Source organism: Peromyscus leucopus, chromosome 14 (assembly GCF_004664715.2).
Source record: "Peromyscus leucopus breed LL Stock chromosome 14, UCI_PerLeu_2.1, whole genome shotgun sequence".
NCBI lineage: Eukaryota > Metazoa > Chordata > Mammalia > Rodentia > Cricetidae > Peromyscus > Peromyscus leucopus.
Genome location: NC_051075.1, coordinates 79936791 through 79964331, shown reverse-complemented (window position 1 = coordinate 79964331; position 27541 = coordinate 79936791). Strand labels below are relative to the sequence as shown.

At 53.7% G+C, this 27541-nt stretch overlaps 2 protein-coding genes across 3 annotated transcripts in view; one reads left to right on the top strand and one right to left on the bottom strand.

Annotated features, from left to right (window-relative positions):
* The window catches only part of Ahnak2 (AHNAK nucleoprotein 2), a 29899-nt gene extending 25097 nt beyond the window's left edge, over positions 1-4802 (top strand). The window contains 1 exon segment of the mRNA XM_028883694.2: positions 3-4802. Within this exon segment, the coding sequence (XP_028739527.1) occupies positions 3-3898 (3896 nt within the window). The 3' untranslated portion in view covers positions 3899-4802.
* Positions 4803-10598: 5796 nt separating this feature from the next.
* Positions 10599-18946, bottom strand: Pld4 (phospholipase D family member 4). Of its 2 annotated transcripts, XM_028883695.2 has the most exons (11): positions 18831-18946; positions 16999-17085; positions 15640-15806; positions 15075-15258; positions 14666-14786; positions 14085-14212; positions 12608-12808; positions 11866-12005; positions 11586-11751; positions 11405-11501; positions 10599-11133 (listed from the first exon to the last, which is right to left on the bottom strand). In XM_028883695.2, exons 1-11 carry the CDS (start codon positions 18855-18857, stop codon positions 10940-10942), a joined length of 1512 nt encoding a protein of 503 aa, XP_028739528.1. In that variant the 5' UTR covers positions 18858-18946; the 3' UTR covers positions 10599-10939. The 2 variants fall into 2 exon arrangements, with proteins under 2 accessions (XP_028739528.1, XP_028739529.1); XM_028883696.2 differs by lacking the exon at positions 16999-17085.
* Between the last annotated feature and the right edge of the window lie 8595 nt (positions 18947-27541).

Genomic DNA, 27541 nt, shown 5'->3' with positions numbered 1-27541 from the left:
CAAGGTGCAGATGCCCAGCCTCAAGATGCCCAAGGTGGACCTCAAGGGCCCGCACGTGGAGCTGAAGGGCCCCAAAGTGGACGTGAGGGGCCCCAAGGGCGAGCTGAGCGGCCCCGACGTGGACGTGAGCCTGCCCGGCGTGGAGGTGGACATCCAGGCCCCGGGTGCCAAGCTGGAGGGGGACCTGGCACTGGCCGACAAGGACGCGGGCGCCAAAGACAGCAAGTTCAAGATGCCCAAGTTCAAGATGCCCTCCTTCGGCGTGTCCGCGCCTGGCAAGCCCTCCGTGGAGGCCTCGCTGGAGGTGGCGGCGCCCAAGGTGGAGGCGGACGTGGCCCTGCCCTCCGTGCAGGGCGACCTCAAGACCCCTGACCTCAGCATTCAGCTGCCCTCGGCCGACCTGGAGGTCAAGGCCGGCCAGGTGGGCGTGAAGCTGCCCGAGGGCCAGCTGCCCGAGGGAGAGCTGGCCGCACAGGCTGCTGCAGGAGCCGGCCTGAAGGGCCACCTGCCCAAGGTGCAGATGCCCAGCCTCAAGATGCCCAAGGTGGACCTCAAGGGCCCGCACGTGGAGCTGAAGGGCCCCAAAGTGGACGTGAGGGGCCCCAAGGGCGAGCTGAGCGGCCCCGACGTGGACGTGAGCCTGCCCGGCGTGGAGGTGGACATCCAGGCCCCGGGTGCCAAGCTGGAGGGGGACCTGGCACTGGCCGACAAGGACGCGGGCGCCAAAGACAGCAAGTTCAAGATGCCCAAGTTCAAGATGCCCTCCTTCGGCGTGTCCGCGCCTGGCAAGCCCTCCGTGGAGGCCTCGCTGGAGGTGGCGGCGCCCAAGGTGGAGGCGGACGTGGCCCTGCCCTCCGTGCAGGGCGACCTCAAGACCCCTGACCTCAGCATTCAGCTGCCCGCCGCCGACCTGGAGGTCAAGGCCGGCCAGGTGGGCGTGAAGCTGCCCGAGGGCCAGCTGCCCGAGGGAGAGCTGGCCGCACAGGCTGCTGCAGGAGCCGGCCTGAAGGGCCACCTGCCCAAGGTGCAGATGCCCAGCCTCAAGATGCCCAAGGTGGACCTCAAGGGCCCGCACGTGGAGCTGAAGGGCCCCAAAGTGGACGTGAGGGGCCCCAAGGGTGTGCTGACCGGCCCTGAGTTTGAAGTATCCTTGCCCAGTGTTCTTTCACCTGTTTCTTCTTCTTCACGTACATTTGTGCAATCTCATGACTCTTCTGATACTTCTGTTGACTCTTTTAAAGCTCAGATTTTATTTCCTAAGTTCTATAAACCAAAATTTGTGTTTTCCCTTCCACCATCATTATCAGAATATGACTTGCCTGTTTCTGAGCATGGCATTCCCTCTTCCATTATTCCTCCCGCTATTTCAGATTCTTTAGGCTCCATGGTTCCATCTTCAGGTCCCCCTGTTTCTCCTGTTTTGGATGAATCCTCCATTGACTTTGCCATGACATCGTCATTTGAAGGATCTGATCATGAAGGAAAGGGAAGTTCCTTCAAATTGCCACGCATCAAGCTCCCTCCATTCAACTGGTCCCCGAAAAAGGAAGGAGGGTCTGCAAGTGATTCTGAGTCCCTTCAGGCTGACCCTGTAACTGGTTTAGGCTTCTCTATGATTGAAACGGACACTCAAATTGGGACATGTTCTTCCCCAGTGGAGTCCCACCAGCCTGCATCTATGGAGAAGGAAACAGAGAAGGGGAGGACCCGGAAGCTGAGCTTTTCCATGCCACGACTTGCACTACCCAAGATAAAGGGCTCCAAGGGGCGGGCTGGCATGCTCCAGGGAGATGTGAAGCCCTCACTTACTGGTACCACAGCTGGAGTTGACTTGGTAGTCATAGAAACCACTGTCAGTGATACGCATGTTGGGAGCACTCATTCAACAGATGTCACTCCAGCGCCCTGTGTCATCTCCCCCTCCATGACCTCAGGGGCGACTGACCTGGATGTCAGAGGTGACAGCGAGAGTCATATGTTTGTGGGTGTGTCTGCAAGTGAGCCCCTTGGGGAACTGACAGCATCTATAACTGGAGACCGGCAGCCATCCTGTAGACAAAGAGATCATGCCTCCACCACGGAAAGCCCTGAGATGGATCCCACAGCAAAGGAGATGTCAACAGGCTCGCATGAGCGCTGGTTCAAAATGCCCAAGTTCCGAGTCCCTGGTTTTAGGCGCTCTTCCTCCAAGGAGCGGGATGGGGCTGGAGAAGAGGAAGCCGCTCAGACCCAGACTCCTGTTGCCAGCGTGCCCTTAGAGGCAGAAGGAGCACTAGCCACTGTGCAGCTGTCCCACGCGCCCGAGCCGAAGGTAGGGGCACATGTCTCCCTGGGGTCCCCGGAGGAAGGGACCAGTGTGAAGACCCCAGAAAGCCTGACGTATGCAGATGTTGTAAAACGTGATCTCCATGGAACAGGCCCTAGGCTGCACAGCTCCATTGCTGGGATGTCCGAGACACATCTGTCCACCCCTGGGTCAGGGACGCATCCAGCTAAGGACTCCTTCTCCCTTGAGATGTCTGGTGTGAGAGTCTCAGAACCCCAACTTCCTCCAGAAGGAATAGGAGGAAACATTCTTGCTGAGGCGGAGGCTAGAACAGGAAGCTGGCCTTCCCAGCCGCAAGGGCCTCTGAGGCTGAAGGCTTCCCTCACTGAGATGCCATCCCAGGTCTCTGTGGTGAGCACAAGTCAGCTCTGGGAGGATTCTGTGTTGACTGTAACATTCCCCAAACTAAAGGTGCCCAAGTTCTCCTTCCAAGCCTCCAGCTCCGAGGCTGATGTATTCTTCCCCGTGGTGAGGGAGGTGCAGTGTACAGAGGCCAGCATTGGCAGTGCCGTGCATAAAGACAGCCCTGGGCTCTGGGAAGCCAGCATTCTAAAAACGGGAGCTGAGGATCCCAGAGCGCCACCAGCAAGCCTTGAGCAGTCCTTGGAAGCATCCCCAATTTCTAAGGTCAGAGTGCACATTCAGGGGTCTCAAGGCGAGAGTCAAGAAGTCATGATCTGCAGCAGGGTGGAACGAGAGGGTGCGGATTCCTCAGCACACGGAGCCTTTTCCACTCAGATTGTGCGGGAGTCAGAGATTCCTGCTTCTACAGTTCAGATTCCTTCTTATGGGTTTTCTTTGCTGAAAGTGAAAATCCCAGACCCCCCTGTGCAGCCTAGTGTGTATACTGTGGCTCCCGACTCCCAGGCGCAAGAGGGCTTGTGTGGAGCTCCCCTGCCAGCTGCTGGCGATATCCCTCCTGATGCCGGCGAACCCTTCGAAATGATCTCTTCCAGTGTTGGCATGCCGCCGCTATCACCGGAAGTGCCTCCTGGGCCCCAGCTTGCAGACAGCACCTCTGATGAAGAGCCAGCCGAGATTCTTGAATTTCCCGAGGACAGCCAGGAGGTAAAGACCCCTGAGATGGCTACCAAACAGAAGTCAGAAGGTAAAAAGGCCAGCCTGTTGTGGTCCTGGCTTCCAAGCATTGGCTTCTCCTCTGTGGAAGAGACGGCTGCTGATTCCAGAGACGCCGCCCAAAGACCGGCTCCAGTCCACGTCCAGCCTGCAGCTCGGCCGGACCCTGACCTGCCCCGGAAACAGGAGAGGGCAGGCTGGTTCCGGTTTCCCAAGTTAGGATTCTCCTCTTCGCCCACCAAGAAGAGCAAAAGCACTGAAGGTGAGGAAGGGCAGGCAGAGCAGAGACCCCAGGAAGAAACTATCACCTTTTTTGACGCTCGAGAAAGCTTCTCTCCCGAGGAAGGGGAGGAGGAGGAAGCCGAGACAGAGGTGACCAATGCCAGGCCCAGCTCCAAAGCGATGGTGGCGTCCTCTGCAAGAACAGAACTAGTACTGTTGGAACAGACTAAAGACACCCGTGACAAATCTGCACCCAGGCCTGTGGCCCAGTGAGGGCCGGAGGTCAGAGTCAGTGCAAGTGACAAGCTAAGCTAAAAGCCAGGAGCTGGGCACCGCGAAAGCACCCTCCCCTAGGATGCATGTTGTCCACCTTGATCCACAGACTCGAAAACAGCGCAGAAATGAATAGTGCGTCTGTCACATCACACAGCCCTCCTACATGAAACCGAAAATAACGCTAGCTGCTTCCGAGCCTTGGAAGCAATGAAGGCCGCAAGTTACTGCTGGAGAACTCCGCTGGCCTTTGTGGGGTAAGTCGCAAGAGGCCACCCAATGCCAGGAGAGCACCATTGCCTCGGACGCTCCCGTGTCTGTGAGTTGAAGCAGCTTTTGGTGTGACCTCTGCCGCACTGTCGCTGTATCCTGGTGAGCTCGGTTTTCCTGTCAGGCAGAACGCGGTGCGGCCTGGGAAAGCCCTTGCCCTGTTGCTCACGAACTTCCTCCTTTGTTGACCGTTTTCACTACTGGCAAGCTTTGGGACGTTGGCTGTGGTGACGTTCACCCAGCCGCCTCTCTCCACTCCGCCGCTGCAGCCTCGCAGCCAAACTCCGGACGGTTGTGTTACATTCTCAGCGCCCTATGCATTCTCCTCACACAAGATAGGTCACGTAGTTTCTTTTAGGCTGGTGTGTGTAGCAGAAGGGTCTGAGCGGTGGCTGACTGCGCTCAGTGATAACTGTGGGTTATCTGCGACCCAGTACATCGCAGACACGGGTCTGCTGTTACTGTCTGTTGGTATGTGTCTCTCTGTCTACCTGTCTGCCGGTGTCAACCGTTTTCCCAGGTGTGTACAAGCCCTTTGCTCTGGCTCCTGAGCACCTCGTGAACGGATTGCGGCCCATACAGACAGTCCCACGCAGCCACCTCCTACTGAGCAATAAAGAGAATATGCACCCAGTGTCCAGTGTGCTGAGGTCTTTAGCTCTGGTGTCCTGGTTTATGCCGATGCTTGCCCCCCTCCCCCGCACTTCAGTCTCCACCTCTCCTGTGTAACTCCAGAAACCAAAGCTGAGCTTCATCTTAGAGAGAGACTGCCACTTCTCATGTTTGTCCACACCCATGGCCGGAGACCTCCATGGCTACAGAAGAAGAAAACGGGGCTCTGAGTTCACCATAGGGCCCCCCTCCTGGCAGCTGGTCATCAGGGCTAGGATGGAGCACGGCACATACAGGAGGGACAACAGAGAGCAACTGACCTGGGGGCCGAGCTGGGGGCACCCCCCCCCTCCCCAACTGCCCGCTGACACCCTGCTGGTATTCATTGTTCCCAGGGTACCACTGGAACCTGGACCCAGCTCCCTCCTGATGCACAGAGGCTCTTGGCAACAAGTATTGGTAGCTTTAGGGGGGGCAGCCCCCAACTACCACCAGGGTAATGCAAGAAAGTCCACGAAGGCAGCCAGGGCTTAGGAAAAATTCTTACATATCTGACGGCTAGACTTTTTCTATCTGAGGAGTAAATAATAAGGAAACACACATGCTTTCTGGTGATAACTTTCTCTTTACTTCAACTTGAGAAATCCCCTCTCTGAAAACACCTCTGTCTCCACACAGTTACATCTCTTTATGTACATTTTCCACACACACTTACACACGCCCCCTTCTCTTTGAAAATCGTTCTTGCTCTCTCTCCTGCCTCAGCTCCTTCTGCACACAAACACTCACACTCTAACACACACACTCTAACACACTCACACTCTAACACACACACTCTAACCCACACTCTAACGCACACACTCTAACACACTCACACTCTAACACACACACTCTAACACACTCACACTCTAACACACACACTCTAACACACACACTCACACTCTAACACACACACTCTAACACACACTCTAACACACACACTCACACTCTAACACACACACTCTAACACACACACTCACACTCTAACACACACACTCACACTCTAACACACACACTCTAACACACACTCTAACACACACACTCACACTCTAACACACACACACTCACACTCTAACCACACACTCACACTCTAACCCCCACACACACACACTCTAACCACACACTCACACTCTAACCCACACACTCTAACACACTCACACTCTAACCCACACACTCACACTCTAACACACACTCTAACCCACACACTCTAACCCACACACTCACACTCTAACACACTCACACTCTAACACACACACTCTAACCCATACACTCTTAACACACTCACACTCTAACACACACACTCTAACCCATACACTCTAACACACTCACACTCTAACCCACACACTCTAACCCACACACTCACACACACACACACACACACACACACACACACACACACACACACACACTCACGGCCTGCTCTTTCCACAGTTCCTTCACACAGCTCTCTCTTCCACCCAGCTCCCCACAGCCGTCTCTCTCCACTCCGCCTCCGCTGCCTCACAGCCAAACTCTGGACAATTGTGTTACATTCTCAGCGCCCTATGCATTCTCCTCACACAAGATAAGTCACATAGTTTCTCTTAGGCTCGTAATGTCACAGTGACCCATGCACGTAGCTCTAAGCTGGCGAGGGATCCCAGACAGTAAACAAGTGACTGAGCCTTGAGCCTTCAGGGTATGCGCAGAAAGGGGGCTACTGCAAGAAACTGTGTCTCAGTGTAAACAGCCTGGCCTTGATTTAGCAATAAACAACACTTGGGAATCAAGTGTTTTAAAACACTTTAAGTATTTTCTGCAGGGGCAGTTTAGTCTGCTTTGAATTTGTTCTGAAGTCCAAAATTCGCTGTCTGTACAAGGCTGTCTTGGTGACTGAGAACCTTATGTCAGCCTGATAATGTAAAATATCCTAGTTCTGTTTCTATACATCAGGATTATACAGCCTACACAGAAAGCATCTTCCAGAACATCCTCAGCTCTACGTGTGCCCAAAGATGGAGTATATTCTTGAGATAAACACACAAGCAGTGGGAGACACCCATAGCAGTTCTTAGTGGAGAAATGTGGTAGCACATGAGAGAAATTACAGACAGAAAACAACCGGTTTCCACAGCAGTGACCCATGGCCTGGCCAGGTGGGGCCCCCCATCAGGTGGGGCTCCCCATCAGGCGGGTCTGGCGGGTCAGCCTGTTAAACACCAGTTGTTCCTACTGTACATTCCCACGGCCCTGCAAACAGGTGTTCCTTGTCTCAGACAGGATGGCTTGTGGCTTGACTGAGCTATCCTGGAAGACTGGGGGCGGGGGGCGGTGCTGGCCACCCCCAAGGATGCCCTGAGAGAGCCAGAAGCGTGGCAGCTGACAGGTACAGGGATTGGTCAGGGAGGAGAGGTTGGGCCTTCTCTCCATGTCCCCATGAGTAGCTACACAGTATGGGAGTGTCATCCAAGTTGAGGAGACAGAAAATTCTGGGAAGCTGGTCAGCTTGTCATCCTTGCCCAGGGTACCTCGCTTCCCTCTGGCCTGACTTCCAAACACCAGGCAAACTTGGTGTGTGCCCAATGGCACTACAGAGCGTGTCTGTCTAGCACACATTTGTGATCTCTGGCTTCTAAGGGTCGTGAGTCCTGCCTGTCTTAGGTGGGCCCTCTGTCCAAGGTTCCACAAGGCTGCCATCAGATGTAAGCAGGGGCCATGTCTTATTTCCAGATGGAAGGGTAGGAGCCACTGCGGTTGCCGTGATTGCTGGCTGTGTCCGTTACCTGGGAGTGGTGAACACAACAGGCCTCAGCTTCTTGTTGCCTGGAGGCCACTGGGTACTCTATCACATGGACTTAACCGCGTAGCCATCAAGGGACAGACGTCCAGCCAGATGATGGTACATTCTCACGTCACTCAGCTGAGGAGGTGATGTAGGCAGAAGTTTCTGTGTCTGGACAGCAAAATTAATCCATAATTCTTATCTATGTTTAGTCACGTGGCTTGGTACCTTTTCTCAGTGTGGCATTCTCATCTTGCTTCCTCTTCATCTGGTTGGCGACTCCTGACTCCGCCCTCCTTCTTCCCAGCATTATCAGTTTGGTTTTCCTGCCTATACTTCCTGCCTGGCTACTGGCCAATCAGCATTTTATTAAACCAATTCTAGTGACAAATCTTTACAGTGTACAAGAGCATTATCCCACAGCAAGGTGACATTCCCTTGTATGTCCTTTTAGAGACAACAAGGCATGAGTCTTGCCCACACTCAAGGTGATAGTACATAGAGGTGTGAGTACCAGGAGTTGGGTACCACAGAGCCCATTAAGAGTTAGTTTGCCACATCAAGAAGGGCCATGTCGCCGGCCGGTGGTGGCACATGCCTGTAATCCCAGCACTCGGGAGGCAGAGGCAGGTGGATCTCTGTGAGTTCAAGGCCAGCCTGGTCTACAGAGCTAGTCCAGGACAGGCTCCAAAGCTACAGAGAAACCCTGTCTCGAAAAACCGAAAAAAAAGAAAGAAAGGCCATGTCATGGTACCATACCCCCAGGGTCTCCTAAGCCTGTCAAGCTGGGTCTCTTTTAGAACAGACCATGAAGTCTAGTACTGACACCAGTGAGTGAGACAGAACCTTCCTGGCCGAGCCGGCAGGACAGCGCGAACCCGGATCTCTCCTGGAGCATGTCTGAGAGCCATGCAGGGCCCACAGAGCAAACCCATGTGTGCGCTCTTGGAGGGGCAGACGCTGCTCCTGAGTGAGGTGTGACTCTCAGCCGGAGGACCTGGAACATGGTGGGATGCTACAGGGAGCAGCCACAGCCGTGGCAGAGCTTGGCCTGGCTCATCCCCAGCAACTGTCCAGTCCTGCAGGGTTGTGTGGATTCCGGGCCTCGGGCAGCCACACTTCCAGGCCCGCACACAATCCGTAGGGAGGCAGGCTGGGTTAGGGGACCTCTGCACAGATGGGGATGCTGATGCCTGAGGTGTCCTTCAGGCAGGTGGGTTCAAGGGCGCCTGCTGAAATAGCAAGAGGGTTGATCCCCGCCTGGTGTGACCGTGTTAGCTCTCCCTGAGTGCAGAGGGACGGAGAGGGCAAAGAAGGCCATTCAAGACCCCAGAGGACCCTGGACTTCCGTTCAGGATCTTCACACCACCAAACCTTCCTGTCACTCTGACCCTTGGGACAGCTGCAGAGCAGGTGGGCCTGAGTCTCGGTCAGAAACAAGGGGGAGGTTGGGTGCTGAGGCAGGCTTCCAACTCAGTATCACACAGTCCAGCACCAGAAGCCAGGACTCCAGAGGGGTCAAGGATGCCGCGGGAAGGCTCACACAACCAACTAACCTGCGCTCACAGTGCCTCACAGAGCCTGAGACTGACGATTGAGGAGCCTGCCTGAGACTGACCTGGGCGCTCTGCATCTATGTTACAGTTGGGAAGCCTGGTCCTCTTACGGGACTCCTAACAGCAGGAACAGGGGCTGCCTCCAACGGTTTAACTGGCTTTTGGAACCCTACTCCTCATACTGGGTCTCCTTGCCCAGCCTTAATACATGGTACTGTATTAAGTCTTACTGCAACTTGATAGGCCATGTTTTATTGATACTCATAGGAGACCGGCTCTTTCCTGGATGGACATGGAAGAGGAAGGGATTGGGGAGTCGGGGGAGAGAACGGGGGAGAAGTACTGGGAGGGGAGGGTGGGGTGGGAGTCTTCGACCAGGATTAAAATAAATAGATTTTAAAAAGTCAGGATTCCATTCTAAACATGGCTTCATGTCCTGCCTTGGCACACAGGATAGAGTGAGCTCCTGCAGGCTGCATCCAGTCCTTCTGGATTGACGTCAAAAGTTCTAATACTGGTCTTCAGGATGCCACCCACTATTTCTGGACAGGTCCTGATCCCACCCCCATAATAGCCATGCCCCTGCAGCCCTGGCCTCATCCCTATCGGTCCACCCTGTCCCACTTCCTCAGCCCTGTCCCCACACAACAGTGGCCACAATTCCAGCTCCTGATGAGGCTGGAAAGTGGGCTCCTCAGTTGCTCATACTGCTTGTGCCCACCCGACCCAGCCCCAGTTCTGAGGGCCAGGGTTGGACAAGACTTCCTTTCATGAACACAGGGCTTGGCAGGAGGGCCATATTCATGAAGTCGTTGGGACTCCCTGCAGAGACAGAGGTTGCTTCGGGTGCCGGGACACTCTGCAGGGCACCTTGCTTATGAGACAGCGTTGCTGTTTGGGGGTATCCAAAGAGGGATATCCTGAGGGATTCCTGATGGAGGTAGGCCTAGGGGGTGAATTTACGTCCATTGTAGGGGCTAAGCCTTCCTGATCCTGGGAGCACTTGCCGGCAGAGTCCTTGCCCGGGCAGGAGAGGCCTGTGGGTGCGGTCATGATAAAGCATGCACTTGGAGGCTGGCAGGAAATCAGGGCTCACACACAGTGAGAAAGTGACTCACAGGGAATAGGAATATGGCCCAGTAGGTAAAGCTCCTGCTGTGAGTGCATGAGAAGCCGAGTTTGGATCTCTAGCGCCCAGGTTTAAGCCAAGTGCCTTGTAATGCTGATGCCGGGGGTGGGGGTGGGACAGGAACAGGATTCCTGGGGCCTGTGGACGAGCTAGTCCAGCCAATCCAGCAAGCCCTGGGTTCAGAGGGAGACCCTGTCTGAAAAACTGACGTGGAGGAGGACACCCAGTGCCAACCTTTGGCCACTGTACATGCATGGCATGTGGACCTGCATGCACATAGGTACACACACCCCAAATAAGAGTGGGGGATAAATGACACAGAGATGCCTACTCTTGACCTGGGTCGGGTCTGCAAGCCAGTGGCAGGGTTTTATTGGTGGTTACAGCTGGCAGCACTAACGTTACATCTGGGGACAACCATAGCAACGGATCATGGATGGGCCAGAGGGGGACAGCTGGGTTCTGGGGTCACTTATGTGTGGTGGCTTTCTTTCCGTGTCACGGAGGGCCTTCCTCTGCTTTATCCTTCCTTTAAAAGCCACCCGGAGCTCTCTCAGCAGATGACGACCTCAGGCCCCGAGGGACGGACTTCTGCTTTCTAAGCTTCCGAGCTTGAGTGAATGGCAGCCTGGTGTCCACCTCGAGCAGCAGGCCAGAGCCAAAGGGGTCAGGCCTCAGGTGCAGTCCTGGCTTGGGACTTGACTGCCCAGGCCCATAGCGTAGCGGGAACTCCAGTCGCGTTCAAAGATCCGCCTCAGCTGCTCCTGCACCGGGGTCACGCCTGGCGGGGCATCGGGGGTCGTCTGACTGACAACCAGGCCCACACCAGCGGTGCTGCTGAAGTAGTCTTCTGACCAGTTAGAGGTACCTGGAGGGAGAGAGACCCCGGTCCCTGAGCCCGTGTCCCCGGCAGGTCCAGCCTGTGCTGTGGCCCTTGCCACAGGTTGAGGGGCAGCTCAGAACACTGATTAGTCTGTTGCCATCAGGTTGCAGACAGGGCAGCCCCTCATGCGGGCGCAGTCGGCTCTTCACCAGGACTTCACCTGGCAAGCTGGGCCAAGTGCGCGATTCCCAGAACATTCAAGTGCATCTCTCTTGTCCAGCTGTCTGTCCTCCCGTGCCATATCCCAGTCACTCACCTATGTAGGCTGCCCTGTCTGTGACCATGAACTTGCTGTGGTTCACACGGCTGAATGGGATGTTGGAGTGATTGCCCACAGGCACAACGAAGAGTTTCTTCCGAGAATAAGAGTGAGTTAGGGTGGGCAGGGTGGGAGAAGAAACTTCCTTTTCCCCCAACCCATAAGGTCAGCTTCTTACCACATCCACCGAGATGCCAGCTGAGGGGTTGCTGAAAGCCTGCAGGGACCTCAGAAAAGCAAACATGGTGGGGTCTGTGTTGAACCAGCAGCTGATCAGGAGGCGTACATGCACACCTCTACTGAAGGCCGCTGTCCGTAGTGCATTGTCCAGTGCCGGCCAGTACCTAGGAAGAGGGGATCAGAGTTCTGCCGGAAGCCAGGATGAGCAGGAGTCTCAGCTGGAGGCAAACTGTGCCTAGGAGCTGCCAGTCAGGAGGGCGGACCTCATCTAGACCCACCTGGCAGGGTGAGTGAAGCGCGTGGTAGGGAAGTACTCCATCACGGAGACGTAGATGAACTCACCAGCATCCGCCATCACTCCCAGCACTGCGTCCAGATCCCGGGTGCGGCCATAGGGGCAGAATGAGGGTGGTGAGGCCTGTAGTGGGGGAGACGCGTCTCTCAGAACACCGCCCCCTAACTACCACCCTTGAATCAGCCTTTCCCTGACCCCACTGCACACCCTGCGTGACCCTCAGAAATCCCGTGTGGTGAGAGAGGCAGTCTCCCAATGCCCAGGCAGGGGTGCTCCTGAGGCTTGGATAGGAGCCACTAAAGCAGCTGGCCATCCTGGGTTCCCGGGGGCTGGCCTAACTGTTCATGGGCTGTCCTGCCTGGGAAATAGACCTGCTCTCTCCAGATGGGCTCTACACACCTAAGTGGGCTCTGCTCCATCTGCTGCGGTCTCTGGTCTGGGCCAGTGTCTGGGCTGACATGGAGCTTTCCTCCACTGTGGTGGGAGGGTAGCTGCTGTGATTGCCTCTCCTACCCTCGGAGTAAAGAGTAACCTGTGCTCTGGGCCTCTCCTACCCTCTCCAGAGCCCAGCCACTGCCTCTGGGCTCCCAACCCCCCTCAACAGCCTGGAGGTTCCTGGACCTCAGGTCTGCCACCTCCCAGCACCTCTCACTGCTGGTGCTGTGTGTGGATGCTGCCTAGCCTGGAGCCTGCCTCCTGCAGCAGCCCCAGGGCCATTATCTTACCGAGAGGTAGGCTGTGGTGGGTACCCCATCAAAGAGACCTCGCAAGGGATGGAAGCGGTTGATGTGGGACGAGAAGTTCCGAGGCCAGGTTTTAGGGAGAACAGCTTGGGGAGTCCCTAGCACCCAGTAGGTCTGGAATGTTTTCTCAAGGTCTTGAGCCAATTGGCTGCAGTTGTAGATGATAGCACCCAGCTCCTTCACCTGCAGGGATCAGGGTCAGTAGACATGGAGAGCAAAGATCCCCTGGGGTTGTGTGGAAACCACCAGGGATGTAAGGCAGGGGGGCAATTCCTGTTCAGCTAGCAGACACTAGGCAGCATCAACTCCAGGGTGGGATAGGGGCACCAGGGTCCCTGTTTTCCTTAATGCTATTCCAATGCTCAAAGCAAATACAGTAGAAAATGCATGAAAACACAAAGGAAATAAAACCGTTGTTAAATTCAGTCGAGCCGTAACTCCTGACGCTATGTTTATATCTACCGTTTGCACTAACAGCTGTGTGTGTATGTGTGTGCATGTATGCATGTGTTGACATAGATTGAACCCAGGGATGTGCAGATGCTAATCACATACTGTTCTACTCAAGTCTTTGAAATCATCACTTCTAAAAAGCCTTGGGCTTTGTAACCTGCATTTGCTTTCTGTACACATGTATGTACATGCGAGCAAGTGTGTCCATGTGTGTGCAGGTACATGTGCATGTGTAGAAACCATAAGACAAACTTAGGTATCATACTCCTGGAGCTGTCCACCTTGTTTATGATTATTTTATATGTATGACTATGTTTTGCCTACATGTATGCCTGTGTGTGCCTGGTGCTTACAGAGGCCAGAAGAAGGCATCAGATCCCCTGGAACTAGTTACAGTTTATTGTGAGTTGCCATGTGGCTGTTGGGAATCAAACCTCAGTCTTCTGGAAGATCTTAAGCCAGTGCTCTTAACTGATGAGCCATCTCTTCAACCCTCCATCTTGCTTTTAGAGACAAGGTCCCTCACTGGGACCTGGGGCTTGCTGATAGGCTGGCCGGCCAGCGAGCCGCAGGGATCAACCAGTCTCCACTTCCCCCAACACGGGAACCTCAAGTGTTTGCTCCCATGCCCCGCTGTTCACATGGATTCTGAGGCTAGAACTCAGGTTCTTACACAAGGCAAGCGCCTCACCGATTGAGCTGTCTCCCCAAAACTGTGAGCTGTGTTCTCCCTGTGAGCGGTGGCCTGAGTGCCTGTCCAAGTTCTTAAAAGCTGTTCCAGGGCCCGAGTGCAAGGTCATGTAAAATCCTAGAACTGGCGGAACCAGCTCTACGATTGGTCCCCACTATGGAGACATGACAAAATTGGCATGTGACCCAAGTTTCTGCTTGCTAACTTGTCACAGTACCAGCTTTCTTCGGACTCCCGAGGACACAAACATAGCCCCTGAGGATGGAGAGGAGAGAAACTGCTCCTGGGCTCCCATCCCTGGGTCTTGGAACCCACCTGAGCCAGGGACCGCCAGTCCATGTTGGCACTGCCCACGAAGACATGCTGCCCATCCACGACCCAGAATTTGGAGTGTAGGACACCTCCTGTAAATTGCCTCATGGGAACCTGTCGTATGTGGGCACCTGTGATGATAGATAGATAGATAGATAGATAGATAGATAGATAGATAGATAGACAGACAGACAGAGATCTGGCTCTTTGATGCTGACTTCAGGACAGCCTAACAGAGAGATGTGCCTTTGAGTTCACTCGTTCACCCTCAGAACGACCTTGCTGATCCAGGCTGTTGCAGTGAGGAGGTAAAGGCACAGGCTGACCTGAGATTCCTCCAGGCAGCCCAGCTCCAGAGCCTTGGAGATGGCTATGCCGACCACCTTGTGTTTTTCACGGTAGCCTCCATCCCCAGGCTTTATCTAAGTCCCCCTTCTCTGCGCCGTGGACCCTGGGCTCAAGTCCTCCAGGGTCCTAGCAAATAGGGGAGCCTTCCCACACACCTCGCAATCCTGCTAGCCTTTGACTTTGTGCCATGGTGCCAGCCACACAGTGCAGCAGAGCCTCAACGTGCAGACACCTACCGTGGGCAGCCAAGACCTGGAGGTCAGTGGATGTCCTGGCCAATGTTGGGGTGTGGGTGGCCACTGCCAGGGAGATGTTCCTAGTCAGGAGCTGTTGAAACTTCTGTAGAAGGGCCTCTCCCTGAAAGGCCAAGCCAGCATGAGAAGCTGCCCCAGGCTGGCCCCTTTCACAGCTCAAGGTAGGCCAAGTCTTGGCCCATGACTAGAAGCCAAATAAACGACATCATGCACAGCCAAGTGCTCTGTCCCAGTCCCTCCGCCCCCGCTCCCAGGAGCCACGGTGGGGGGGGGGTGCGGCTGGCCTTGCTCCTCTACATCAGCCCCAGTCCAGAGCTGAGCCCTGGGCCTGGCTGAGCCTGACTTGCTGAGTGCAAAAAAGCAAAACCAGAACGTAAAACCGAGGACCAACCAGCTGGGAAGATGAGTCATTGACTCCAATGTCAGGTCCAGTGAGGGACCAATAGTATGAGGCAACATGGACGCTCTCCTGAGCAGAGTCCAGAAGCTGCAGCCAAGCCTGGGCCAGGGGCTGGGCAGCCGGGCTGCCAGATGCAAACGGCAAGTCCTGGGGGACACTCTCCACAAGGATGAGCCTGGGACAGAACCAAAAGGGGCCCAGTCACCTGTGCGCTCCATTCCTGCTGCCCAGCTGGAGGGACTGGCCCCAGTGTGGCTCCAGGGCCCGAACCCAGGTCAGAGGTACAGAAGAGGGGCAGTGAAGTGGGGAGGGTTAGGCTGAGCCCCGCAAACCCTAAGTGTGGGGATACTCAGGAGAATTTACAGCGAGGATCCTGAGGGAGGGGCATGCTCAGCCTAGAAGAGGCCACAAGGAATTCCCTTGGGGAATCCAGCTTCCATTCCTGGGATAATCAAGGCCTCTCTGTGACCTACATCACCCGCTTAGGGGTCCACTGATGCACCCAGCCAGGACACATACCCCCACAACCCCGAGAGACCCCCCAGCGTTCACTCACTGACAGGAGTTACTCTGCTGCCCAGCATCTCCTCCCAGGGTCTCCCAGGACCTGGAGGGCACTTCCTCAGGGCACATCTGGTGACGGGTGAGGGGAATGGGCACTTGCCCCAGGATCAGTGTGAGAGTCACAAAGCTGAGCCCCAGTACAGCCAGCATCCCCAGAACCTGCAGGAGGAGACATCCCCACAGACTTCCTAGCAGCCAAGACATCGCTCCCTATACTGCAAGAGATGATGTCCAGGCTTCTGGGAAGGGATTGGGGGTAAGCAAGGGGAGATGAGGGGTACATAGAGCACGGCCTAGATGGAGTCGGTGGGCTACAGTCCTACCTGCCGTGATGAGGCATGGACAAGATATGCAGCAGTCCAGATGGCCTTGGTCTGGCCTGGCACATACACCACCATGACCACCACCATGACCACCATGACCACCACCACAACCACCCACCACCACCACCACCACCATGACCACCACCATGACCACCATGACCACCATGACCATCATCACCACCACCACCAGCACCAACACCACCATGGCACCCCACACCACCACCAGACCACGCCACACCACCACCCCCACCACCCACCACCACCACCACCATGACACACCACCAGACCACCACACTGACACCACCACCACCACCAACCACCACCACCACCACCACCACCACCCACCACGCCCACCACCACCACCACCACCATGACCACCACCATGACCACCACGACCACCACCACCACCACCACCACCATGACCACCACCATGACCACCACCACCACCACCATGACCACCACCACCACCATGACCACCACCACCACCACCCAACCATGACCACCACAACCACCATGACCACCATGACCACCACCATGACCACCACCACCACCACCAATGACCACCACCACCACCACCATGACCACCACCACCACCATGACCACCATGACCACCACCATGACCACCCACCACCACCACCATGACCATCACCACCACCACCATGACCACCACCACCACCACCATGACCACCACCACCACCATGACCACCATGACCACCACCATGACCACCACCACCACCACCATGACCATCACCACCACCACCATGACCACCACCACCACCACCATGACCACCACCACCACCACCACCACCACCATCATGACCACCACCACCACCATGACCACCACCATGACCACCACCACCACCACCACCACCATCATCACCGGGCTGGTTTTGTACTCTTTAATCAAGCCCTAGAATCTAATATTTAGGAAACAAAATTTGAACATGGTTCTGTTTGGAAATTGGGTTCAAACTTGTTTTTAGAATGCTGAGTCCCCAGCCAGCCCTCCCTTAGGTTCACCTGCCTACCATGATAGCTCTGCCGTGTGGACCATGGGGTGAAGCATAGCGTGGCCACTTGGGGACCTCCACTGCTGTCTGGAGAGGTGCCAGCGTCTGTACAGAACAGTGTGAGTGTCACCTCCTTAAGCAGTCCCTACAGATGCACACCCCAACGCTCAGATGCCAATCACAGCTCAGGCATGGGGCCAGCCCGGACTCCAGACCCCAGACATCTGGCCCACAGACGAGGCCTTCTGTGGGGCCCACTCAGGCTGGGTGCTGCTTGTCCCCGCTGGCTCCCCTTGGTCTCCCCGATGCAGACATCTTGAGTGTGTGTGTGTCTCGGTTCCTTGTTCCAACCACAAGTGAAACCGGGTCTGAAAGTACCATTTCTGCTTTGTCTGCCTCATCCACTCTTCCTTATTAGCCATGAACAGCTGCTTCCCTTCCCCAACTGGCCCCCTGTTTTGGCCCCAGGATGGACAGCTGGCTGAAAAGTGGGTCACGACAGAAGGGCCACTGAGAGCTGAGTCTGGACCCCTGCACTGCTGTCCAGGGCAAGGGACCGGAAGGGATGCTGCAGCTATTTGGGATGGAGAACTTGCTTTGTGAGCTCAGAGTGGTCACTCTACACAGAGCCAAGGCAGCCCCCTCAGGAGGCCCTGAAGCTCTGAGTGTGGCCTCAGATGGGGAAATCCTGTCACAGCAAATGGGTCACCCAGCCCTGGCAAAGACACCCATAAGGACAGGAGCTGACATCACTCCCAGCCTGGATGCCTTGGATGATTGTAGGTGGCTGGGTGTTGGAATCTGGGGGCTTCTTCAGCTCTGAGGGTCAGTAGCCCCATCCCACTGTCCACTAGGAGTTGTGCTAGAAGGCGGCCTACAGAGAATGTGGCTAGCCTCAGCACTACAGAGAATGTGGCTAGCCTCAGCACAGGGAGTGGACTTCATGAGCCAGGTCTGGGGCTGTGTCTGCCCTGGAGCACAGTGTTAGAGGGAAGTGGAGCCTAGAAACCACAGTGAGAGCATGGAGTTGAGGGGGGTGCTGAGGCAGAGTCACCCACAGAGGCCCAGCACCCTCTTACAAGAGTTCCCAGAAGTGGGGAGTCAGGAGGTCACTTCCACCCCAGAGCAGCGCTCATGCTCTTGGAGCTACCCTAACTCACAGGGGGCAGCTCAGGTGACTTGGGCAGCTCTGGAAGCCCAGCTTCTGGCTTCCACCCATCTTTATAACTTCCAGGGGAGGTATAGACATGAGGTTCTGGGCCAGGGTCACTAGAGATAGCCCTCACAGAGCTGCTGGCCCACCTCTCCTGGCTCCTCTGAGAGAATGTTCTCACTCCCTAAGGTTCCTGGACAGACAGAAGGACAAGAACACAGCAGCCCTAATCTAGAACCCCTAAGGGCCACAGAGCTCTGACCTCTTTCTGGCCACTGGGAACCTGAGGCCAGGGAAGGAGAGCCAGGAAGGGTGTCTCTAAGTAGCTGCAGATCTGTCCCATCTCGGGGCTTTGGATCTTTCTCATCCTTTGAGTGGGGCTGTCTATCTAAAATCACTCTCTGGTACTGGCATCTCAGGAGTGGGGTGAGCTGGCAGCTGGGTTTTTGAGCCTCCCTAGCCTCAAAGGTTGGAGTTCCTGCTCTGTGGGCTAAGCTGCAGGACAGGATTTGGCTGCCCGGTGACTGGAGACCCTGGTATCCAGGTCCTGGATTCATAGATCAAGTGAAGAGTGGTTGTCTGCAGGCCAATCTGGGTGTTTTGTGGGATATGGGGTGCTGGGAGGATGGAGCTGTGGGAGGTAGACAGAAGCCCCTCCCGAGGTCCTCTGTCTGGCCCCAGCCTGGCTGGCACTTACCTCTAGGTGCCCTGGCTTGTCCATCATGGCTCCAGCCACCGCCTGCAGGCTTTGCTTGTGTGGCACCTGCCTGCTCTCTGGCCTGTTGCTTCCCCTTCCATCCACTTCCTCTCTGTTCTGAGCACCCCACCCCCACCTCAGGACCAAGTGGGCCTCTAGAGGGTGGAGCTGAGAACTTTCTCCTCTAGAGAAAATCTACCCTGCCTACTCCTAGAGAGGGCCCCTCAGTCACATGCCTAATGTCAGAATTAAGTTCGACTGTAGGCACCAGGGACTCAACAGCATCACGAGCTAATTGACAGATTGGTCCATTGATACATTCATGATGGGTAGACTAGTGGGAGGAGGTGGAGGCTGTGGAAGATGGGGTCTGACTGGAGGACGTAGGTTTCTGGGGGCGGAACTTTGCAGGCCATATCTTGTATTATTGTGTGCCTGGGTTCTTCATCTCTCTCTCTCTGCTTCCTGGCTGCCTCAGGGCAAGCTGCTTCCTTTTTCTTTGCTCCTGCCTCTATGCCTGGCCTCACTATGGGTCCACAGCAAAGGCAACAGCTGACCATGGGTTGAAACCTCCAAAGCTGTGAGCCAAAATAAGTCCTTCCTTCTTTAAATGGTTTGTCTCAGGTGTGTGTCACAATGAAGAGAAACTGACTGATGCACTAACCATACCCGGGGACTCGTGTCTGGAGGACTTATCAGTGCCGCAGTCACTGGGAATCTAGCTTTCAGCCTCCAAACCCTGGGATCCAAACTTCACAGACCATCACCTCCATGTCCTTAGGAGAGAATGAAGCAACCCTAGAGGAGATCTCTGGAGGTTTAACAAGGTACTTCCGTTTATCTATTACCTACAACTTGATCTAGACTTGGTCACAGGGCCAGACCTAGCTGCAAGGGAAGCTGGGATGTGGAGGCAGCCATGACCTACCCTGCTGATGAATTCAAGTCGGGCTGTCCCCTGGCCTGACCATAAAACTAGGGTGGCTAGTGGCTCCTTGCAGTGATTCTGTCTCCCCACACGCTCCAAGATGGACCTCCTGAAGGCCAAACCTAGTTACCTTTAGATCAGGGTCTTGAGAACAGCCCCTACTTTGAATAGGGTCTAGGTTGACTTCCCTCCTCCTCGGCAGGCAAGTGGGCCTCTCTTCAGGGTCTGGCCTCAGACTGTCCTCAGGGGAAGGAGGCCAACTTCACAGGGTGGGTAGCATTCCTGAGGGCAGGGCCTGACCTCAGTGACCTGTGTTCGGAAAGTGCATGGAAGAGTCCCGTCCTTCACTTCCTGTGGCATAACTTTGGAGTTGGTTATCCTCTTTAGGACACAGAAGGTAGCCTCTTCAGGTTAAGACACTGCATTCCTGAATACCACTGTGTTCCAGGTACCCACCCTGAGGGATGGTTCTTCAGGGATTTTGAATGAAACAGACCACAATAAACATGGCAGGATAGAACTCAGTCGGCGTCTTCTTGTACTGGTCAGTGGACTTTCCTCCTGAAGGCAGGGCAGGCAGGGAACCTTAGGTTTCCTGAAGCTCTCAATAAATAGTTTTCAGGTATGGAAGGACTGACTGGCCCTGTGGCTTCAAGGAAGCCCAAGCCCATCAGCCACAGCTCCTCTCCTCCACCACATCTTAGGCAGGTCTGGGCGTGGCATGCGGCACCACCTTGGGATAGACTCAGCTTGAGTCTATCTAAGGGAGCCTGGGGACCTATAGGGGCTGGTGGACACCCAGCACAGGTCTCTGGGCAACGTGATGACTGGTAGCTTGGTGATACCCTGTGTCCAGATTGGACAAACAGATAGATTGGTTTTGATCATTGGAGACTGAAGGAGACCAACTGTCCATGAGGACCCAAGTGAGACCCACTTGTCCCCACGTCTCCCCACACCTCGAGGAGCTGGTTCTTCTCCAGCCTCTGCTTTGTGGAGCAGCCTGACTCTTCCCTCGTGGTCCTTCCTGGCCACTCAGAGCTCAGCAGACTTCAGCTTCACCACACAGCATCTAAACAGTTGGGATGCTGAACCATCCTTGGGGTTTGTCTTTTCTCATGCCACATTGTAGGACAAAGTGGCCACAGAGAAAATGTCAGAACATAATAGACTCCTCTGGCTTATACACACACACACACACACACACACAACCCCTGAAGTAGTGCACACACACAGACACACAGACACACACAGAACCCCTGAAGTGCATGCACACACACAGACCCAGACACACACACACACACACACACACACACACACACACACACACAGAACCCCTGAAGTGCATACACACAGAGACACACACACACTCACATACAGAACCCCTGAAATACACACAGAGACACACACACAGAACCCCTGAAGTGCGCACACGCGCGCGCACACACACACACACACACACACACACAAACCCCAAAGTGCATGAGGCTGCTGCTGGTGAAATCGCCGTTTTGTTTGGTCACACTTGATGGAGCACACTCTAGGACTGATTCAGAATGCAGCAGGGTGACTCCATCAGCATGACATCACCATCACAAGTACAACATGCTGTGCATGAAGAACAGGCCACACTTTCACAGGATGGGCAATGCTGTGGGCTGATTCACACCAGTGCCACACACACATGTGAGTCATATGCTGGCCCCTGATGGCGGCTGTGGAATCCCCAGGTGTGAGGGAGCTTCCAGCCCCCTTGTCTTCTCAGCTATGGCATGTGCTCTCTCCTTGACTGACATGCCTTTGTTCACGGGCCTGTAACACCCGCATTGAGCTTGATTTCCTACGCTTTTCCTCTCTGCTTAAAAGAGGAAACAGAAGGCGGGGTCTTTGTTGTTTTTGTTTATGACTCGGTCTCACAAAGCCCAGGGTGACCACAGAGCTGCCCGTGTAGCTGAGAATCACCTTGAACTTCTGATCCTCCTGCCTCCACTTCCACAGCAGGCACCAGGTAAGCAGTCTGCAAACAGCCACACCCCAGCCTCCTTGATGCCCTTTTCCTTTTTCGTTGTTGAAATTAATGAATTTTTTTTAACACTTTCTTGATCTTGTATGTCCAATGGTTTGGAAGTTAAACAGTATTTTTTTTTTTTTTTTTTTTTTTTTTTTTTTTTTTTTGGTTTTGAGACAGGGTTTCTCTGTGTAGCTTTGCGCCTTTCCTGGAACTCACTTGGTAGCCCAGGCTGGCCTCGAACTCACAGAGATCCGCCTGCCTCTGCCTCCCGAGTGCTGGGATTAAAGGCGTGCGCCACCACCGCCCGGCAGTATTTTCTTTTAAAAATATGCAGTTTTCATTTTTTATACAAAAAGGTTTGTGAGGGTTGCCTTGGTGTTGGGGGTTGTAAAAGAGTGTTTTATTATGATTCTTGCTTTCTTGACATTAGGACAAATCAGAAGTCTTCAACTCTGGTGTCAGGAAATAAACACATGGTTGTATCACACAAAACAGTTTAATCTGCTGTTTATGTGGTGATAGTAATAACTAATAAAACAAGCTTATGACGGAGGACAGCACCGATGGGTATCCTGGCACTCTGCTCAGTGCAAAGCCTGTCAAATGAGCTTTTGCCCTCACACTCTTGAGCCTGGCTCTGGCCAATTCCTGAGGTCCCTTCAAAGCAGCTTTTCTAATCACAGTGCAATATACTCCTTCCTCATCTTCCCCCCTCTTCATCTTTTTCTAGAAAGGTGCTCACTTTGTAGCCCTAGCTGGTCTGGAACTCACTATATAGGACCAGGCTGGCCTTGAACTTACAGAGATCCTCCTGCCTCTGCTTCTCCAGTGCTAGGATTTGTAGCAGGCTTTCTTGGACCACCAGACCCCAAATCATGACATGGAGACTTATTGTTAATTATGAATGCTCAGCCTTAGCTTAGGCTTGTTTCTAGCTGGCTTTTTTTCCTTTAACTTAACCCATTTCTATTAATTTATGTGCTGTCCTGAAGCTCATTTACCTCATCTATGTACTGTCCATCCTGCTTTCCTGCTTCCTCTGTGTCTGGCTGGCTGGCTGACAGTTGGCTCCCCTTTTCTCTCTACCCTCCAGCCCCGCCTATCCCTCCTCTGCCTAGCTATTGGTCATTCAGCTTTTTATTAGACCAATCAGGTGCCTTTGGCAGGCAAGGTAAAACAGCAATGCATCTTTACATAATTAAACAAATGCAGCACATCTTTAGAAGGTTAAACAATTATTCTGCAACACAAACAAATGCAACACGTCTTTACTTAGTTAAACAAATATTCTATTCCACAACAAGGATTAAGGGTGTGCACTGTCACACCCAGCTACTTTTTGTTTTTGAGGCAGGGTCTTACTATGTAGACCTGAAATCCTCATCCCCATGCTTCAGCTGCCCGTGTGTCAGGTGACAGGTGTGATCCACCAAATGACTTTATGGCATATGGTTAATCCTCTGGTAGGATCACAATTTGATGGCATTATTGAGAGGGGATGGAAACTTCTGGAGATTGGGCCTGGTTGGTGGCAGCTGGTCACTGAGGGTATAGTCCTAGGATCTGAACTTCTTCCCAGGCTGGTTCCTGTAGCTAGTTTTCCTGCCTTGCCCACAGTCAGGACAAATCTTTGTCACCCACCAGTTCCACAGCCGCTCAGACCCAACCAAGTAAACACAGAGACTTATATTGCTTACAAACTGTATGGCTGTGGCAGGCTTCTTGCTAACTGTTCTTAGAGCTTAAATTAATCCATTCCCATAAATCTATACCTTGCCACGTAGCTCGTGGCTTACCGGTACTTTACATCTTCCTTGTCCTGGTGGCGGCTGCAGGCTGTGACTCCTGCCTTCCTGTTCTTTTATTTCTCTTCTCTGTTAGTCCCACCTATACTTCTTGCCTAGCCACAGACTAGTCAGTGTTTTATTTATTGACCAATCAGAGCAACTTGACATATAGACCATCCCCCAGCACAGCCAAGTGCAGACCATCTCAGACACCTGCACTCAGGCTTGTGGTCCTAATCATCCTCTATGTGGACCTGCTGGGTAAAGCCACGAGGAACCTGAGAATGGGCTCCCACAGGACATACAGAACATCCCACAGCAGGTTCCTCTCCCTCTGCCTGCTTCCTGGCTGCTGGGAGGTGAACGGTCACCTCTGCCACAAGCTCCCACTGCTGTGGGTCCTGCTTGACCCCCAACCCAGAGCAATGGACCCAGCCAACCTTGACTGGGCCTTGCCTTTTCAGCAGTGTGAAGGATCAAACCCAGCATCTCGTATGTGCTTGACCTTGAACCAACATGTGAGAAACCAAGAACCAAAGCAAAACTCTCTCCCTTCCACCATCGGCAGGTATCACGTCATGGTGTCAAAAGGCCATCTCAGAGGGTTTTTCAGTATTTTCATTTGTACTTTTCTTGGTTGGGTTATTGGACTCATGGGTTTATAGTTTTTATCATACTTGGAAATTATTTTGTCATTGTTTCTTTGAACATTTTTTTCTGTCATGACTTTTTCTGGAATTGTGGTTACTTTTAAGTTGGATTTCTGTTTTTTTCTTTTTTCCCAAGACAGGGTTTCTCTGTGTATCCCTGTCTGTCCTGAAACTCATTCTATAGACCAGGCTGGTCTCAGACTCAGACGTCTGTCTGCCTCTGCCTCCTGAGTGCTGAGATGAAAGGTGTGTGCCACCGCTGTCCTGCTTAAATTGGATTTCTTGGTGTTATCACAAACTGTGAATGCTTTGTTGTTTTCTTCTGTGATACATTTTGAGTGTTGTTCATGCCTTATCTACAATATATGAAACTGTTACAGTTCAAATAAAAGTTGGGGTTAAATGACAAGGTCAGGGACATGAGGAAATAAATAAGAAGGCTTCATCTGGATATGAGGTACCCACGCTAACCAGAGGAAGGTCAGGGCTCCGGGAAAAACCACAAAGCAAGTTTCAGCTGGCTCCTCATGGCTCCCTTCCTGGGGAGCACACAAGGGCACTGCTCTCTCTTCTAGCAAACTTCTCAGTTTATGGGTCTTTACATCTTTATATATATTATTATATGCTTTTCTGCATTCAATGCATCTAACTGCAACACAGTGAATTGTGGGTAAGGAGGGCTTCTGAGATTCCGGGAAGACCACCCAGACCACCACAGGAGTGGACACAGGCAGCAGAACTGGTAAACAGAGGCCCGTAAGTGCAGGCACCTGAGCCCTTTGCCGTTGCCCCGCCCTGGCTCCATGGGCTCACCACCCACTTCTGCTTTCTTATCTACCGAAAAATAAACCCTGACTACTGCCTAACCCACCTGTGCCCAGCGTGAATTCTCCTTCAGAAGTGCAAAGAACCAAGATGGGGGCGGCAGGGAATCCTGGAGGATAATCTTTCCATTCCTAACAAAAACAGCAAAGCGTGACGCTTTCTTATGACATGCCTCCCTGCTGGGCTCACATTCACTGCATTGTGTGTGTGTGTGTGTGTGTGTGTGTGTGTGTGTGTGTGTGCGCGCGCGCGTGCACTTTTGCATGCTGGGTCGTGTTATTGGGTGCTGGATTTTGCTGTATCCCCCGAATGAATACTGACTTTATCCTGCCAAAGCTGTCCTCTTGAGACTTGTCTGTAAGCATCACTGGGGTGGTTACTAAGACGCTGGAGACCAAGGCCCGTGCCCCGTGTGCCTGTCATGAGCTCTCTTTCCTCAATGGTGACATATGCACAGCCTCCATCCCCGCCCCCTGCTGGCGTCCATAGCCTTCTGCAGTTTCTCACACAGGCGCAGGTCACGGACAATCTAGGCAGCCCAGAGCTTGCTCTCTCCCACGCTCTCCTTGTCACGTGGGGTTGCTTTGTCCTCCGTAACCGTGACATTTCTCTCCTCGGGGTACCATGATGTCTGGGGTAACTAGCCCTTTCCATGCCGTAGAGACAGCTAACAGCTCACTTGTCCCTTCAGGAGGATGACAGTCCTGCTCTGTCTGTTGTCCCACATCTGAAAGCTGCTTTGTGTGTGTGTGTGTGTGTGTGTGTGTGTGTGTGTGTGTGTGTGTGTGTGTTGGGGGTGGAGGGAGTCTGTCCTGTCACCCCCATGACTCCTCGTTATGGTTTGAATCTGGACTGTCCCCTCACAGGCTCACGATTTGGCTACTTGGACCCCAGCAGGTAAGACTGTTTGCAGAGACTGTGGATGCAGCCAGTGGGGCCTGGTCGGCAGAAGCGGGACAGTAGGGCCTTTGAGGTGACGGCTCAGCCCTGGTTCTGTTCGCTCTCTGATCTGTCAGCAACTGCCTGGAGAGCTGGCTCAGTGTTTAGGACCAGATTTAGTTAGATGGCAGCTGTAATTCCAGTTCCAGATGATCCAACGGCCCCTTCTGCTCTCCACTGGCATGCGCAAGTGCACACATGAACGGAGGCAGAACACCGATACGCAGTTTTTAAACAAAGCAAACATCTGCTGCTCCCTGGCTTAGGCTGCCACCTGGTGGCAACATCTGAATTTCAGCAATGGCTTTTTATTTCCTTTTTAAAAAAATAATTATTTCTTCTCTCATATATTAAATCCTGATGGGCAGTTTCCCCTCCGTCCTCTCTTCCGAGTCCCTCCCCCACCTCCCCTCTCTCCCAGACCCACTTCTTCTCTGCTTCCCTTCAGAAAAGAGCAGGTGTCCTGGGGATACCAACCAAGCACAGCATGACAAGTTACAATGTGACCGGCACCTATCCTGTAGAGACCCACAGAGGTTTCCTGGTGAGAGCTTACTCAGGGTCCGAGAATCTGAGTCTGCTTTACCCAGCAGGGCTGCATAAGGGGATGGATTTGACCAGGGGCGTGGTGACCAGGTGGTTGGAAGGGTCTCCACATGGCTGTGCAATGTGCTTTGATCTAGCAAGGGGGAGGTCTTTTGCCCTGCCCTTTGGCATTGTTATAAAAAGCCCTTTTGAAGAGGTAGACAGGACTGTTGGGTTTTGATCCAGGTCCCCTGAAGCTATCTTGTGTTTCTGTCTTTCTCTCTTCACTATCTTTCTATCTAAAAGGTGGGAGCTGGCCTCCCACAATATCCTTACATTAAGGTTGGGCGAGGCAACCCAGTAGGAGGAAAGGGGTCCCAAGAGGAGGCAAAAGAATCAGAGACACCCCCACTCCCACTGTTAGGGGTCCCACAAGAACACCAAGCTACACAGCTATAACATAAATGCAGAAGACCTAGGTCAGACCCATACGGGCTCCCTGATTGTCACTTACACTCTGTGAGTCACTCACTCTCAGAGGCTTCCTCCAGCAGCTGATGGGAGTAGATATAGAGAGCCACAGCAGCCAAATATTAGACAGAGCTTGGGGAACCCCTCAGAAGAGGGGGAGGAAGACTTGTAGGAGCCAGAGGGGTCAAGGACACCATGAGAACATGGCCCACAGAATCAACTAAGCAGGGCTAACAGAGGTCACAGAGACTGAAGGGGCAATCAAGGAGCCTGCCTGGGCCTGTGCCAGGTACTTTGCATACATACTATGGTTGTTTAGCTTGGGATTTTTCAGTGGGAGGGGAAGTATCTCTGACTCTCTTGCCCGCTCTTAGGACCCTTTTCCTGTTTACTGGGTTGCCTCGCCCAACCTTGATATGAAGGTTTTTGCCTAGTCTTGTTGCATCTTGTTATGTCATGTTTGGTTGACATCTCTGGGAGGCCTGCTCTTTTCTGAAGGGAAACTGAGGAGCAGTGGATCTGCTGGAGAAGGGAGGTAGGGGGGCAACTGGGAGGAGGGGGGCTGCAGTAGGGAT

Bases quoted from the DNA above. Each gene is read 5' to 3' on its own strand.
- Pld4 (XM_028883695.2), bottom strand. From the start codon at position 18,857: ATGATGGACAAGCCAGGGCACCTAGAG. The intron at 15,807-16,998 runs GTAGGCAGGTGA...CTCCTCCTGCAG, and splicing joins CACACGGCAGAGCTATCATG to GTTCTGGGGATGCTGGCTGT. The intron at 12,809-14,084 runs GTGGGTTCCAAG...TGATCCCTGCAG, and splicing joins ACTGGCGGTCCCTGGCTCAG to GTGAAGGAGCTGGGTGCTAT.